The sequence below is a fragment of the Anolis carolinensis genome, chromosome 2, assembly GCF_035594765.1.
Source record: "Anolis carolinensis isolate JA03-04 chromosome 2, rAnoCar3.1.pri, whole genome shotgun sequence".
Lineage (NCBI taxonomy): Eukaryota > Metazoa > Chordata > Lepidosauria > Squamata > Dactyloidae > Anolis > Anolis carolinensis.
Genome location: NC_085842.1, coordinates 167,939,539 through 167,956,927, shown reverse-complemented (window position 1 = coordinate 167,956,927; position 17,389 = coordinate 167,939,539). Strand labels below are relative to the sequence as shown.

General features: G+C 41.3%; 1 protein-coding gene and 1 long non-coding RNA gene across 6 annotated transcripts in view; one reads left to right on the top strand and one right to left on the bottom strand.

Moving 5' to 3' along the window:
• The window catches only part of LOC100557305 (LIM homeobox transcription factor 1-alpha), a 94,692-nt gene extending 80,665 nt beyond the window's left edge, over positions 1-14,027 (top strand). For 4 of the 5 annotated variants that reach the window (XM_062971044.1, XM_062971047.1, XM_062971045.1 and 1 more), the window contains exons 4-9: positions 7,528-7,760; positions 9,257-9,414; positions 10,165-10,242; positions 11,675-11,831; positions 12,091-12,249; positions 13,149-14,027. In XM_062971044.1, coding sequence (XP_062827114.1) covers positions 7,528-7,760; positions 9,257-9,414; positions 10,165-10,242; positions 11,675-11,831; positions 12,091-12,249; positions 13,149-13,303 — 940 coding nt within the window. In that variant the 3' untranslated portion in view covers positions 13,304-14,027. The remainder of the gene's footprint in view (positions 1-7,527; positions 7,761-9,256; positions 9,415-10,164; positions 10,243-11,674; positions 11,832-12,090; positions 12,250-13,148) is intronic. The other variant, XM_008114443.3, reaches the window with a different exon arrangement.
• Positions 4,925-9,261, bottom strand: LOC134296346 (uncharacterized). Its single transcript, XR_010003059.1, has 2 exons — positions 8,260-9,261; positions 4,925-7,704 (listed from the first exon to the last, which is right to left on the bottom strand). It is a non-coding gene; the product is annotated as an uncharacterized LOC134296346 (long non-coding RNA).
• Positions 14,028-17,389: the final 3,362 nt, after the last annotated feature.

Sequence of the window (17,389 nt, the reverse complement as noted above, 5' to 3'; positions counted from 1 at the left end):
AAAATGCAAAGAATGTCATAGGAAGTTTGTAAGGGAGAATTATTGCCCTGGAAAGCTTCTAGAAATGCTGTTTCTCACCCTTCCTTACACACAGATTTTTTTTTTCCAGGAGGGCTTGTGAGGGAGCTCTGTGCAAAAACCAATGGCTTTCAAAATGGGATACATGGGGCATCTGCTCATGATTTTGACCCTGGATGCAATTCCCTGGTGATGGAAATCCTGCACAACTGGCTGCACTACTCCCCAACTGGTTGCTACTGTGCTCGATTTATTTACTTGCAGGGATTTACTGATAGAAGAAAACATCAGAGGGGAATGTCATCTACCTTGCATTTTAGACTAAAATGGCCTCATCTTTTGCATCATTTTTTTCCTGTGTTTGGCCCAGCAGTGGTTGCCTGCCTTGCCTAATTGTAGGGCCAGCCCTGAATCTGCAAAGGAAGGAGGAACCACAGGGCCTTCCTGGTGTCATTAGACTGCACCTCCCAGCATTCCTTGCTGGGGAACGCTGCCTTTATACACTGCTGTATAAAATAACAACCTGCAGGGAGTGAGATGGAAACATATTTTGGAAAGGGCATCTTCATTTCCTCTAAACTGTAGGATTACTGCAGTTTGATATCACTTAAACTGCTGTGGCTCAATGCTATGGAATCCCGAGAGTTGTAGTTTTACAAGGTCTTTGGCCTTCTCAATCAAAAGGGTGCAGTTGTCTCACCAAACTACAACTCCCAGAATTTCATAGCATTAACCCATGCCTGTTAAGTGTTGTCAAACTGCATTCATTCTACATTCTAGATATACCCTGAAATAGTCTGCCTTATATTCTTAAGTGGCTGGACTTCAGGCATGCTATGTTTCTAACTGTGATTATTACACGAATATCCACTATTTCCCTCCAAGCCCATAAATTGCTCATCTTCACAGTAAGCCTTCATTTCAAAAGATTGCCCTGTCTCCTCCTACTCAGGAAAGGGATTGCATAAAGCTTCCCATTTTTCTCCCACCAAGCTTGTAGAGGCTAAGATGACTATGGCTGGAGAGCAAAGCATACAGCAAAGATCATGTAATAAGCAGATTTTAAAAAATAGTTTACATATTGGAGTAACTGGGCCTTCTTTCAAGCTGGTAGAAACATAACCACACATCAGCTCCCTTGGAGGCTTAGTAAGGGCAGTAGGATTGGCAACCTGGCACTCGTTGATTTGGCTTCTGAACAAAATAAAGCACATTCAGCTACTGAAAGCGACTGGTAAAAGAAGCAGACATAAGCAATTGTAGCAATTGATTGTAGACCAAAAAGGAAGAAACCTGTGCATGAACTTCTGATCTCAAAAACTCCTTAACAGTGACAGCTTAACATTTCAGTAGCAGTCAGTAGATGTAAATTTATCCTACAATCCACACTTTATCCTACAATCCACACTTTGAAATTATTCACTGCCAATCATCCCTCTAGATTTCACTCTTTTATACATCTAACTTCCTTACTGGTTGCAATATCCTTGACTCTTTATTTTGCAGAGAGGTTTTATGAAGTGCTCAGGAAGACACTGAAGGAGAAACCTTGGACACAGAAATTAAAAAAAAACAAATCTGGTGTTGATTCCAGAAGTTGGTAGCATTCCTTTACTACAGAAAATGATTATAGGTAATTAAAGGGTCCTTCTAGAGTGCTGCTCCCAGTTCCAGACTTTAAGATTTGCTTCCAAGGGAAGGTATTTCTGCTTATTTCCTTCTTGTCATTCCACCAGCAAGAAAACGCCTTTTATCCCAGTGTTTTTGGCAACCAATACTGCTAAAAAAGATTTTTAATGGGTGGTGTGCCGTGTGTGTGTGTGTGTGTGTGTATACACATACATATACACATGCATAACCACATATATGCACATAACTATAACCACAAATACAAATACACACACATGTGCACATTCTTTAGAGTGCTTTTTAACTTCTAATATTCTAGCTTGTTCTACTGCATTTTAACATTATATTTTTGGTATATTTTCATTTCTACCTCTTATTAAGCTTGTTATCCATCCAGGAATGAGGAAAAAGGTGAAATATAAATCAAATAAGTAAACAATTAAATTCATTTTCAAGTTAGTGCCTCAGTGAATCAGTTGGCCTTGAAGTCTATCCATTCACCCCTTATATATTTTCTTTCAGAACTGAAATGAATGTGCAACTCCATTTACCTACTTCATCTCCACTCTTTAAATGCTGTTGGTAAATATTTAACAAATATTTAATAGTCAACACCAGTATTCTTTTTTTTTTTAAACGTAACATAATCAGTATTCTAATACCCAAGGATTCAGAGGGTACGGTCAACACCTAATAGCACCTAAAAGCTATCATGCAGTAGTATATTTAACAGCACAGGAAAGGTGACATGCAGCATATTATAGTATTTGACAACATCAGATTTGACATGTAGTAGCAAATAGTGTTTGATGACATGCGACATTTAGCAAGTCATGTTCCAAGCACCTCATAAGCTATCACAAAGTGACAATCTGTTCTCAAGAAGCAGCAGTCAATATTTTATAGTATTGTAACAGTTCAGCTTCATTGAACCCACTCAAACAATAAAAATCACTGTTGTGCCAAATATCACATTTTAAAAACTAATTGAGAGATCGATACCTAAGATGCAAATATTGAACACTTTGTACACTGGGCTCTTGGTAGCCACTGGGGTGTGGTTCCAGCATCTCCCCATGAACACCCAAATCTGTGAATACTCAAGACTCAAGTGGTATAGTAAAAAATGTTTGATATGAAAAATGGCAAAATCAAGCTGTGGGTAGTTGAATCCGTAGCTATTGAGGGCCAATTGTTCTTCATTTCTCTTGGAAAGAGGAATTTAGACTACAGTGCCAAGAATCCTCCAGCCACCATGGCCAATGTTCATGCCAGTGAGGATTCTAAGAGTTGTAGTTCAAGAAGGTCTTTATTTGAGATCCGGCATTGGTCTTAATCCAACCCGCACACTGGCTTTATTGGGGTGCAGAATGAATGCTGCCATGGCGCAATGCTACAGAATGATCACAGTTGTGAGTTGACAAAATCATTAGTCTTCTCTGCCAAAGAGTGCTGGTGCCTTTCCAAACTACAGATCCCAGGATTCCATAGCACAGAGCCATGACAGTTAAAGTGGTGTCAAACTACATTAATTATATATACTTCTTTGTATTCTCTCTCTCTTTCTCCTCATTTATTCACCTGCGTGCCTGTCCTGCTCTATATGCTTCTCTCCCTCTTCCTCTCTAATAAATCCATGAAAGAAAGGGGAACATGGGCAGGAATCCGGCCCAGCCCACCCACTCCAAACAGCCCCAGCCTATTCAAGCCAAAGTGCAAATCCAGGCAGGGTGGTATTAGGGAAAGGATGAGCCATTCCTCAGTCAAATCCCCCTCCATCCTTTTGCTCGGCAAGAGTTTGCTAGGAGGATTAACCCACGTCTTGTTCTCAATCCCAGTTTATGAGTTTCCCCGCTGGCTGGGAGGATCCTGTGTGTTTAAACAACAGCCTAATTAATCCTCATTTTATTACTTTCGCTTGTCAAGTGGCTAAAGAGAAGCTGTCAGCCCGGTGAGCCGCCCCACTCACGTTTGTTGAGCTCCCAAATTACTTCATCAGAACCATCTGCTGCAAACATCTTGACCGGGTCTCTATTTTTCTATTCAAACGCCTCTCCCACTCTTTCTTTCTTTCTTTCTTTCTTTCTTTCTTTCTCTCTCTCTCTCTCTCTCTCTCTCTGTCTGTCTGTGCTGGGGAGTGAAGGCTCCGAAAAGCACTTTAGGGTCATGGATGCAGGGGATGTTGGAGTGTATGAGCCCAAGCTTTTTAAAGTATAAATATTCAGTGGCAAGAAGGGCTGTCAAATTGGTTGGCCATGCAGCCTCAGGTGGAGCCAGCCTGCTAACAGTCCAGAGAGAAAGAGCTGGACTATCGAGGCGCATCGCTTGCCAAAACAGAAGGACTTTCCCGATGGTTTAACACAGAAACCAAAATCCAAGTCTCCAGGACTGCATTTTTTCCCCAAGCCCACAGTGGGTGAAGCCTAGTTTATCCAGCTGGACATTTGGAACTACATCTCCAACCCTGTTTTGTTTTCTTTCCTCCAAGGCAAGGTGGCACTGCTTCTCAATTTTGTGAAAGAAGAAAAGAAGGAAGGGGAAAAAAGAATGAAGGAGGGAGGGAGGGAACCCATTTACAAAGGGCATAATGCTTATGGTGACTGTGTCACAATGAAAAATAGGCTTTCCAGAGTATTTATCATATCAGAAGCTAACCAAGGGTACAGTTGCAATGTATTTAAAAACACAAAGTTTAAAAACTTGGCATTATCCTAGATTTCTTTTGACCAGTAGCTTGCCACTTGGAGTGCCTTTGGTATTGCTATAAGAAGGCTTTCCATTGTGCATGTGGCAGACTGCATAGGAGTAAGTGGTCTGTGATTTGCTCTTCTCCACACTCACATGTCGTGGACTCCACTTTACAGCCCCATTTCTTAAGATTGGCTCAGCATCTGGTGGTGATGGAGCGCAGTCTGCAGTACCTTCCAAGTCACCCAGTCTCCTGTGTGCCCAGGAGGAAGTCTCTCATTTGGTATCAGCCATGGATTGAGGAGCCATTTACCTCCATCGCAGTTTTGCTGCCTTAAACTTGTGAACTGCATTATCTTTTGAAAACTAATCAGTAAACAGAAATTCACTTTATTTCTGTAGGAGGAAATGCAACCAGCCTGATCTCTGCCCTGTTAATCTGTTCATGCCCTTCTTTCCTTTTCATATCTACTATACAAAGGGATGATCCATTTGCGTAGACTAGTCCTGCTAACATTTTGTAGCTGTCCATGGAGAGGGTTTCTGGTTCACTTCTCTCACCATCACAAAGAAAGAACTCTTTAAAACATAGTGAAGAAACACATTTATTTATTGCATTCTAAAATTCTCACTAAGCAAGTACTTTGGATGGTGTACGGTATATTAAAAATATAAAATATAGCAATAAACCGATTGGGAGAGACAGCAGAATATAAAACCAAGATTAAAAAGCAACAAATAAGATAAACATTACAGCATATAAAACCAAATTAAAGCTATAACCAAATTAAATTCCCTTTGTAGAAAGCTTTGATCATTCTTCCCCAGCAAAGTTTCTTTACTAATTTTATGCTTTTTCCATCTTTCCCCATTTCTCAATGTTTGGAAGTTTTAGGGTTGTTGTTTTTTAAACAAAACAAAAAACACAACCATTACTTAAACATGTCATGCACAAAAAAATCTTTCATTGTATTGCTTCTACTAAGGTACCTGTTGAATTAATAAGTTCAAATTTAGTATGTAGTAATGAGTTTTAGATTGAGAATGCCTGGGTTCAAACCAATTACTTCTGTGTGCCTTCAAAACATTTCCAACTTATGGTGATCCTAAGATGAACTTATCAGAAGGTTATTTTGACAAGATTCACTCAAAAGAGCTTTGCCTTCCTCTGAGGAGGTATCTACACTGTCAACTTACTGCAGTTTGGCACCACTTTCATTGTATGTTCATCCTTAGTCTCCTAGCAGACATTACTATGATTGAAATCCCGCATAAAAGCCAGTTCTTGCATCTTTGAGATTTCTGATATGTGTTTCTGAAAAGCATCATCCATCACTTCAACTTGGTTTGGTGGCCTGTTGTAAATCTCTACCACATTGTTGTTTATTTCCGTTATCGTGGTCCACACTTTCTCAACCAGCCCAGTCTGATCCCTCATGGGGATTTCTGTACAAGTAAATTTGTTTTTGACATATAATTCTGCTTCTTTTCTTTCTTGTCTATCCTTTTTGAACAAATTATGTCCCCCAGCTGTTATATTCCAATCATAGGAACTATCCCACCAAGTTTCTGCCATACTTATGCAGTCATATTTACCATCCTGCACAAGGACTTCAAGCTCATCTTGTTTGTTTCCATAACTCTGTGCACTGGTACATAGACATCGTAATCTTTGTTTTTGTGCATATTTTATTTTATTGCAAGTTTTACTGTGACTCCTATCCTCTCACACACAGAGAAAGCAAGTGGCAAGACAGTGTTCTCTCTGACATTTGCCCTCAGAAGGAATTTGGTGACTACTAGATGGCAAAACAATCAAATAATGAGCAGCAGGGGAAAAGATAAGCATATGTAATATAAGATAATAAAATGTAATCTTCAAAGCCAAAGTAATGGCCAAGACAAGGAGGAGGACATAGGAAGAGAAAAATAGTAGAAGAAAAGAAGTAGTAAAATGAAGATGGAAAAAGTTTAAAATAGAAAGAGGGGACCATTGTAAGGTAAAAAGAATAACATCAAGTATGCTGTTATAACTGTGAGGGGAATTATCTCAGTGGCAGTCATGTGTCTTTGTTAGGATACATAGACCTGGTGTCCTGTTGGTGAGCTGTAAGTAGAGTAGATCCATTCAATCAATTGTTCAATAGTGAGACAACACATAAATAAATCTCAGGGGATGCATAGATTTACTCAGGGCTAAAAGAGAATTTAGGTCCTAGTCTAACTAGAGTTTTTGCATTCTTGTACTAATTTCCTGCCCTTTTGAAGAACATGTTCTTTCATATACACCCCTTAGATCCCCATTTTCTTTTCTGTTTTAAGAAGAGGTAAATTATATTCCCATCACTTATAACACGTACACACAACTGCAATACCTTTCCAAGTACAGTAGAGTCTTGCTTATCCAACATAAACGGGCCAGCAGAACATTGGATAAGTGAAAATGTTGGATAATAAGTAGGGATTAAAGAAAAGCCTATTAATCGTCAAATTACGTTATGATTTTACATATTAAGCACCAAAACATCATGTTTTACAACAAATTGACAGAAAAAGCAGTTCAGTACATGATAATGTTATGTAGTAATTACTGTATTTACAAATTTAGCACCAAACCATCACAACGTATTGAAAGCATTGACTACTAAAAGATTGGCTACAAATAAAGATAGAATTACATAAAATGAACTTACATAACAACATTGTCAGAAGTTAAATCCATTAAAAGTTCAGTACTTGATACCTAGAGAAACAGCTGTGGATCCGGGCGGGAGGCAGATTGCATTGGATAATCCAGAACGCTAGATAAGCGAAGGTTGGATAAGTGAGACTCTACTGTACTGAAATCTCAGGAACATTTCATGCAATGAAACAAAAGCAATATTTTATGTACAAATACGCTCCACATTTCATCAGGATTTGTGAATAGATAATACATTAGATCCTGTCTGATTATGAAAGATAAGCAGGGTCACTCCTGGTTAGTTCTTGAGTGGAAGGCTACCAACAAATACCAGCTACTGTAAGCTTTATTTCATAGGAGGGAACTGGCAAAACCACCTCTGCATATCCCTTGCTTTAAAAACTGTGACATTCATGTGCTCACCATAAGTTGTCACATCTGTATAAAATTAATGCAAAACTGAGTGATCTGACATGAACCCCACCCTCCACCCCTTTTTCTTTTCCCAGGCTCTTCCAAACCAAATGCAGTGGTTGTCTCAAGGCTGTAGCTCCATCTGAGTTCATCATGAGAGTGCTGGAGAACGTCTACCACGTCCACTGCTTCTCTTGCTGCGAGTGTGAAAGGCGGCTCCAACGTGGCGATGAGTTTGTGTTGAAGGAAGGACAGCTGTTATGTCGCAGCGACTATGAGAAGGAAAGGGAAATGTTGAGTGCCATCAGCCCAGCTCCCACTGAGTCAGGTGAGAGGGGCAAGGCTGCATGGAGGCCCACTCTGTAGGCAGTGGCAGCGGGTGACACATGTGTCAGTGCAACAATCCATCCACAACAAGCAAGTGGATTATTGTAGTTTAGAAACTTGCTATTATACATGGTTGAAACTCAAGAAATAATTCAGTGCAGTTATAAGACTCTTCCCATGTACTATCAGGTGCTGCATAGTTTTGTACAGGCACTATTGCAAAACATTGTCAAAATTTTTTAATGTTTTAAAAGATATGGTCAGCTCTAATTAATATTGAATGGGAGACTGTCAGAGACTACCAGGTGCTGTATGATATAAGGAATTGTCAAAACTGCCTTTGACTACTTCCTTGCCTAATAAAACCCTATGAAATTCATAGAGTCACTATAACTGGAAGACACATACACGCATATACAATAGATACATGCATCTAATGAAAGAGATGGAACACTATGAAAATTTATGTTACTAACCTCTTTCTCTCAATTAGTCATTACCTTAGTCATGTAGCAGAAGTCAACCAATCCCATTCTTCCATATCTGTTATGCCTGTTGCTTCTTTAATGCTTCCTCTTCACTGGGGAAGGTCTTTCATGCTGACTCCAAGGGTCCATCCAGAGGCTCAAAAACTGGGACATGTCTCGGTTTTCACCAAAGCCATCCCAACACCGCCTCTGGTAAAAACAAATTAATTTGGAACAAACCAAGATTTCCCTGGTTTGTTCTGTATTAATTCAATAGTCCATTAGATCTGGGCCTTTCTGAAAGGCTTGGGTCTAATGGGGTATTAGATCTGTGGAGACTCACTTCAAGGTAATCTCGGGACTACCCAGGGATGAGTCTCTATTGCCATCACATACCTTTTGGACTCTGGAACCCAAAGATGTGGGATAGCATCCACCCCTCCTGCCAAGCCCCCAATTTCCCCCAAAAGTTAAGTAAAAGGTACCTGGCCACCATAACTTACCTCCTCGAGTTGTCCTGATGCAAGGAAATAATGCACGAGGAGACCGGGGGGCAGGGGAGCAAGGAGGGATTTTCCTCCTCACCCCTCCCATTTCCTCAGACATCATTTCTTCACACCAGGAGGATGTGAGGAGGGAAGTTATGGTAGTCAGTTACCTTTTACTTAATGTTTGGGAGGAAATTGGGGGGCTTTGGGGTGGCTGCATGCCATCATGATAAATAAAAAAAAGTGAACGTTGAAAAGGACAAATACCTTTTGAAAACCCAGATTATCTATACCATATTTTCTTGCACAATCACCTGTTGAGTAAAGGCTGAGCATCCCTTATCTAGATTTCTGAAATCCAAAATACTCCAAAGTTTTCCACATGGAGAGCTGAGGTAGTGACACCTTTCTATTTTGGTGGTTCAATGTACCCAAACCTTGCTTCATGCGCCAAATGATTTTTTAAAAATGTATATAAAATTACCTCCAGGCTATGTGTATAAGGTGTACATGAAATAAATTAATTTTGTTTTCCTTCATAGTGAAGAGCGAAGATGAGGATGGCAACCACCCACATGGCAAAACGGGTGAGGAAGGGAAAGACCACAAGCGCTCCAAGCGTCCCCGGACCATCCTCACTACCCAACAGCGGCGAGCTTTCAAGGCCTCCTTTGAAGTCTCCTCCAAGCCCTGCCGGAAGGTTGAGTATCATTTGCTTCTTCCTACTCTCTCATAGGAAGCACCCAACCTAACTCTGATATTTAATTACTTATTTGGTCAGTTAGAACATCTATTATCTCCCTTAACACAAAAAGTCTCCCAAAGCAGCTTACAAGGGAATGGTTCCTGCAACAGGGTTGCAATTTAAGTTTCAGGACTATCACATGATAAGTTTGTCCCATGATTTCACTGACTTAGTTCAATGTTTCATCTTTCCTTATCACACAACATTATAACTCTCTCCATTGTTGTATTGTATTGTATTTCCATCACATTGAAAGGAGAAGCCCATTACTGGCCCCAGTATCACTGCTGTTCAGCTATTGTGTTTCATGACATCATTTCATTCCATTGCAGTTCCTATATTCCAGAAAGTCATCTGGTGTGAGTGGACATAGGTCTCCTCTTCTCCCCCTTCCTCTCGTCAAGCAGGGAGGAGTCATTGCTTGTACACTAATATCTGGATTTTATTTTATCATTCGTTTTTCCAAAATTGTGCATTCTTATAGAGCAGTGGTTCTCAACCTGTGGGTCCCCAGATGTTTTTGCCTTCAACTCCCAGAAATCCTAACAACTGGTAAACTGGCTGAGATTTCTGGGAGTTGTAGGCCAAGACACATGGGGACCCACGGTTGAGAACCACTGTTGTAGAGTGACATAAGAGCTCAGCAACACCTGTACTGGATTAATTTTCTTCAAATTAACCAATCCTCTTCTCCCCAATGGGCAGGTGAGGGAGACGTTAGCAGCTGAAACTGGCTTGACTGTTCGTGTTGTACAAGTTTGGTTCCAGAACCAAAGGGCCAAGGTGAGTGACGGCCTCTAAAGTCTTGCACAAAACATCTCTGAGAAACAGAGCTGGGAGTCAGATTCCTTTCTGGATGCCAGAGTTTTGCCCCAACCAGGTCTTCTGGTTTGAACTTAAAGGCTCATCAACAACACCATTTTGTTATTAATGTTTGTTGCCTCAATACCACAGACAATACCATGCCTTTTGGGCCCCATAAATCTCTCTAAACCCCACTCCACAACAAATCTGAGCCCCAGCAGTTTCATGTGAATATTAATCAAAATGCGGCACAGAATCCAGCCTTGAGGGACAGCATAAACTAATGGCCAGACTGTCAAATAGACATCCTCCAGCACTACCATCATGAGTCCACCATCTAGTAAGACCACAGCCATAGTAAAACAGTGTCCCCTGAGACTCATCCTAGAAAGGCAACCCATAAGGATGCCATGGTATCTGGTTTGAAAACAACTGAGAGATCCTACACAACCAGCAAGGACAGATTCTCCCTATCTACTATCCTGCATAAGTCATCTACCAAGATAACAAATGCTATTTCTGTACTACAGCCAGGTCTCAAACCAGATGGAGATGGTAGATAGCCAGTTTCAGTCAGGAACCCTGGAACTGGGAAGCCACCTTGAGCTCTAGAACCCACTTTTGTAAACCTTTTCAAAGTGAAAAGGAATTTGTTTAACAAGGAATGGACTCGCATTAGAAGTTAATGCCACAGCTTGCAGTCAGTGGGTGAGTGGGGGGGGGGGGCTCTAAAGTTTGTCCATCTTAAAGACACAGGAACAGTTCACAAATAGAATCAAAGACCCTTTTTTATCATGTCAGAAGCGACTTGATAACATACTGCAAGTCATTTCTGGTGTGAGAGAATTAGCCATCTACAGAGACGTTGCCCAGGGGATGCCTGGATATGTTAGCTGGGAGGCTTCTCCCATGTCCCCATAAGCTAGAACTGACAAACGGGAGTTCACCCCATCTCATGGGTTCAAACCAGCAACCTTCAGGTCAGCAACCCAACCTTCAGCACTTCAACCAGCACAAAGGTTTAACCCATTGCACCACTGTGGCTCCATATGTAAGATTTTGAAGCAGTTCTTGAATGAGCACAATATGAAAATGAGCAAAGGGGTGCCAACTTTAAAACGTGTGGCTCTCTGTCTTTAGAAGTGGCTGGCCTTTCCAAACCACTTCTATGCTTATTGCACATTTGTAAAAAGCTTTACTATTATTGTGTTGTCGAAGGCTTTATATTATTATTGCGGTCCTGTCTGTTGACCATCCTGATCAGTAGTAGTAGATGATGGTAAACAATGGGCTTGAAGGAGAAAGCTGAGATCTCCAAAGCAGAGGCAAGTGGCAGAGGGGAATCCCCCTCACCCCAATTTAGGAGGGGGATTCTGTCCTCCCTTCCCCCTTTTGTTGCACCCCTACCCAGGAGCATCCATACTCCTCATTACAGATGAAGAAGATAGCCCGCAGGCAGCAGCAACAGCAGCAGCAGCAGCAAGAGCAGGAACAGTTAGGAAATCCTCGTTTGGGCAGTGGAAGAGGGAACGGCCGGAGCAGCAGGCAGAGCAATGAGGACAGCGAAGGTAAGGACCCCTGAGCACAATTCAGCGGCAGCCCCGTAGGGCAGTTGGGCCATTTTTAGACAAGTTATTTGCACAAGAGGCAAGAGATGTCTGTTTGTCATTGCACATTGCTATTCCTCTAGCACATTTAGTGTTCTTCTTTTGAGATTGACCATGGGCGTCCTCTTTGTTGGCTTTCCATGGCTAAGCAGGGGTTTGAACCCTGGTCTTTGAACATGTTTTACCCCTTCTTTCTTTCTGCTCCTCAATTGCAAAACAGATGGTGCCAGCGTGCATGGGATAGATGGGCTCATGGTGCCATACTCCAGGATCGCCCAACAGCAATTACTGCCCTTGGACCAGAACAGCTATAGCACAGACTTGTATCGGCAAGGACTCACACCACCCCAGTTGCCCGGTGACCATCTTCACCCCTATGGTGAGCCAACTTCCTCCAGACCTCATTGCCTATCAGCACTCCCATTCTGTTTCCCTTCTCAAATACTCATGCACTAAATAACCCTATTCGGATGCATCCATAAAATAGATGTGGGGTACACAACATATGAAAGAACCCCAAGTGGCACCGTGGGTTAAACCGCTGAACTTGCTGACTGAAAGGTTGGCAGTTCAAATCCAGGGAATGGGGTGAGCTCTTGCTGTTAACCCCAGCTTCTGCCAACGTAGCAGTTTGAAAATATGCAAATGTGAGTAGATAAATAGGTACCGCTCCAGCAGAAAGGTCACATGACCTTGAAGGTGTCTATGGACAATGCTGGCTCTTCAGCTTAGAAATGGGGATGAGCACCAACCCCCAGAGTCGGACACGACTAGACTTAAAGTCAGGGGAAAACCTTTACCTTTACTTACACAATACATGAACTGTTTACTGTAAGTAATCCCCTTTTGCCTTTGTGTTTTCTTCCCCATATACCGCTATGTGATGAGACAGTTGTAAAACCAACCCCACAACTATTGCATATCCTTCAACTGTCTTGATTAAGCAGCCACAATCCCAGTGAATACTCTAACACCCCACTTTTTCAGATGCTCTTAAAATGTCTGTCCCCTACTTTCACTTCCCCCTCTTCATCTTTTGTTATTGTGTTCTTCACATTGTCTTTGACTTATGGTGACCTTAGTCAGTGTTCCCAATGGTGGGGAATGCTTGGGTTTGCAGTCCAAGAGCATCTGGAGAGTTGCATGGTTCTCTCTTTAGCCCTAGATGGAGGTGAAAGGAGATTTCCTTTGACTTAAATACTCTGGCCCATCTTGCAACTTTCATTCTTTCCTTTCTCTGTGTGTCACTCTCTTTCATTCTCTCCTTCCCACCTTTAGATTCAGAAGGTGTCTTCCACGACATGGACAGCGACACCATTGGTCACTTGGGGGATTGCCTGTTGTCAGCTGCAGAAGCCAACCTCCTGCAAACTCGAGTGGGAAACCCCATTGACCGGCTCTACTCCATGCAGAGCTCCTATTTCACCTCCTGACCATGGGGACATTTCTTGGCTCTCCCACCTGATGTATGCCTCATACTGGGCTTAGAAGGAAGGGAATTGGCATGGAGAAGCAAGACCTGAATGCATATCTGTTTGGAAGAACTCTTTGGACCCTTCAAAGCCAATAAGGCGTATGAGGCTGTCATACAGGCATTTGAGTGCTACCTCCTGGGTATCGACCATAGAGTCTCAGAGGACTCAGCTACACTGCCTCTCTCCTCCCTTCGCCAACATGATATAGATGGACAATTCTTCATTGTATAGCTGTACTTATCAGTATGTTTTTGTGTTTAAACTGTAGGGCATTAAGGTCAAGTTGACTCATTAGCAGCACCAAAAGAAGAAGGGAGGTCTGACTTTTCTTGAGGATGAAATTTCCAAGGCTCTTGTGCTGCTTTTCATGATATTGTTCCATTTGATTGTTCCTTGTCAAATTTTTCCAACAGTAGTGAAATAGATGTTTACTTCCCATGAACTGCAAACTAGGAGGTGAAAATAGATTTGACATTAAAGAAGGAAGCTTCCTATGAAATAGGATTGCCAGATTGAAAACTAGAGACCACTGCTGTCACTTTAATAATTGTGTATTAGAGAGAAGTCCAGCAATGAAGAAGCTGTACCTGCTGAAATTCTTTCTCTACAACCATTAAAGATACAGGAACCATCTCCAGTTTTCACGCTGGTTTCCCTATAATAAAAAAGCATCTTAGAGATACTTCTGCATTAGAAAAACTAATAGTTTTGTGTCATTTTAACTGTCTATCTCTAACTCTGGGAAAGATGCTGAGAATTCTGTCCAAAGGTCTTCCTGACAAGGTTTATTCTGAGGATTTCCTGTTCTGTACTGTAGAGAGAGAATGACTTGCTCAAGAACACTCAACGGATTTCTGTGGCTGGGCAAGAATGTCAGTCCTAGTTTCTTGGAGCTCTAGTTGAAAGCTCAAATTACTATTCTACACTTGCTCTCATCTCTTTTATAACGTGTGCTACATATTTTGCATTGGCCATTTATCACAAGCTGGATAATTCATCTGGAATGGCTTCTCTTGTGAGATCACTTTAGTCAGGACAGCACAGCAGCCTAAGAACAGCATGTTATTGGGACCATTTTGTCAAAAGCTCCTCTTCCAAAACTCACCTACCTGTGGCACATTCATATCAACTTCTAATACACTGCAAAGTTATGAAGCAGGATGAAGTCCTTTTCCTTATTGATATACTATATGGTGTCATGAAATAGTCAAGACTATTTCAGGACCAAAACCTGTGGGTTAGGGGATGGCCCTTCACTATGCCCCAGGCCAACTCCTGATGATGTTATTAAACATGACACATGAAGTATTGACACAATTACACAAGACGTGCTATTCAATTTTTTTAAATTGGCTGTAATTCACCATTGTTCTTACAAATGTACATCCTAGAGTTATGTATTCATTGCTGATTGTCAGCCATTCAATAATGTAAGGACTATGTAGGGATTGTAAAGGCCTCCCAATCATGGTTTACTGGGCATCAGCTGCTGTGAGGGCAGCTTGTTCTCCTGTCGATCCAGACACAGCAGATTGATATTGCCATCCTTTTTCCACTAGCGATCTCCAGCATGAGGAGGAATTGCAACAAGATAGCTTTTGATAGTCCTGTTGGAGATCACTCACAGAAAAAAGAGTAGAAATGTCAGACTGCTGCATCCTGATTGACAGGACAACAAAACACTGTTGCTTATAGCAGCCACTGCCACTAAGTCTTTGGGGAGTCAGGCTAGAACACACAATTTTGCTACACAGCTAAGGTAGTTATGTATTAGTTATGTAGCTCATTGGCCACAAAGTCAAACTAATAATTGTAAAAAAATTTCAAGGCTGTGTTCTCCCCCTAAGATTCCTCTGCCCCAACCTGAGGCCTGGGGAAAGTAGCCAGGTCCAGAGATCTGGGAACTCTAATTAGTAATTACAGCAGGGACACCTCTCAACAATAATATTATTGCTGGGAAAATGCATTGCTCTCTCCCCTATTTATCATGGCAATTGCAGCTAATGCTGGAGGGGACAGGGAAAGGGAAAAGTAGCAAATGACTTCACAAAAAAAATTCTGGCACTTTGGTCTTGTAGTATCTCTAGCTCCACCCAAGTAATGGTTCCTAGTCCTACCTTTTGATTAGGGGTAGGAAAGGAGAGTTAGTTGTGTGTTGTTGCGTGCTTTCTAGTTGTTGCCGACTTATAGCAACCTAAGGTGAACCTATTACCTTAGGGTTGCTATCTTTCTTGGCAAGATTGTTTCAGAAGAGATTTGCCATTACCTTCTGAGGCTGAGAGAGTATGATTTATCCAAGGTTACCCAGTAGATTTCCACATCCCCATGGAAGCGGCATAGAAGACTGATAAGCTGATAGATGTTGTGTGGTGGAGAGGAAGCACAACTTTAACTTTCTATGCACTCAATTCAAGTAACATGGAAGTTGTGTGCCCCTCTCAGTATTCCTGGATTGCAATTTCCAACAGCTCTATCCAGTATAACCAATGGCAAGAGATGATGGGATTGGCAATTCAACATTTGGAGGGCTACACAGTTCCCACATAATGAGGAAAGAGAAGGATTCAGCCAATGATTTTCAGCTATAACCAAGATGCAGAGTTCTGGTTACAGTGAACACATGAAGAAAAGCAATCTGAATCTTCATTCTAGGAGCCATACACATGCTGGATTGAGCTAACTAGAGAAGACACACGTAACAGCAAAGAACTCTCACACATGTCCTTCAGCTGGACAGTGTGCTTGCGTTATAACTAAAATTATTGACACATTAGCAACAAATTGAATGCTGGCTCTGCTATCCGTTTTTCCCTTTTCACAGCTTGACCACTTTTTAATAATTATTGGATGAATGTTTGTGTTAACTATTTATGCCTTCTTTTATCACTGTTTTTATGATTTCCCAAAGTTATTTTGGATTTATAACTACAGTAGAGTCTCACTTATCCAAGACTAGCATATCCAAGATTCTGGATTATCCAAGGCATTTTTGTAGTCAGTGTTTTCAATATATCATGATATTTTGGTGCTAAATTCGTAAATACAGTAATTACACCATAACATTACTGCGTATTGAACTACTTTTTCTGTCAAATTTGTTGTACAACATGATGTTTTGGTGCTTAATTTGTAAAAGCATAACCTAATTTGATGTTTAATAGGCTTTTCCTTAATCCCTCCTTATTATCCAAGATATTAGCTTATCCAAGGTTCTGCCGGCCTGTTTAGCTTGGATAAGTGAGACTCTACTGTACTAGCAAGTTTCAGTGGGCATCCATTTGTATTATTATGGACTAGAGTAGCTGGGCCTTGAGATTCATAGTCATTTTCCAGACTCCCAAACCTGCAGAGGAATAGGCTCAGAGAAATAGATCAAACACAGTCAGAACACATTTAGAACAGTAAATATAACAGACATATAGTTTATCCACATGACACCGATATTCAGTCAAGGTGCTTCTCTTTTGACAAAACTGTAGCCACAGGTCCAACAGACTGTGATTTGATCAAGCAAATAGACAAACATGCACTGGTTCTTCCATGTGAAAGGCCTGGGCAATCCCACTTCTCAGAAACCAGCTCTTGCTAGAGTTCTGCATGACCATTGCTTATTGTGATCTGCTTCCCATCATATCTATAGCTCTACTGCAGTGATTCCCAAACTTTGGTCCTCCAGGTGGAGACTCTAACTCCCAGCAGTCCCAACTAGTATATTCAATGGCCAGGAATTCTGGAAACACTTGAAGGGCCATTGCTTTGGGAACTACCACTTCTCTACTGTTTCTAGTGAAAGAGAATGCTCTAAAGTAAGGAAGGAAAACATACCCAGTTGTATCAACACTGCAGAATTATAGCAATTTGATACTACCTTAATAAATATGTTACCATTCTACAGAATCCTGGGTTTACATTATATTACGGCTCTCTGAGAAGGCCCAAACCTTACAAAACTATAAATCCCAGAATTCATTAGGCTAGAACCATAGAAGTTAAAGTAGAATCAACGTGATATAATTGTGTGGTGTGGATACACTCCATAACACC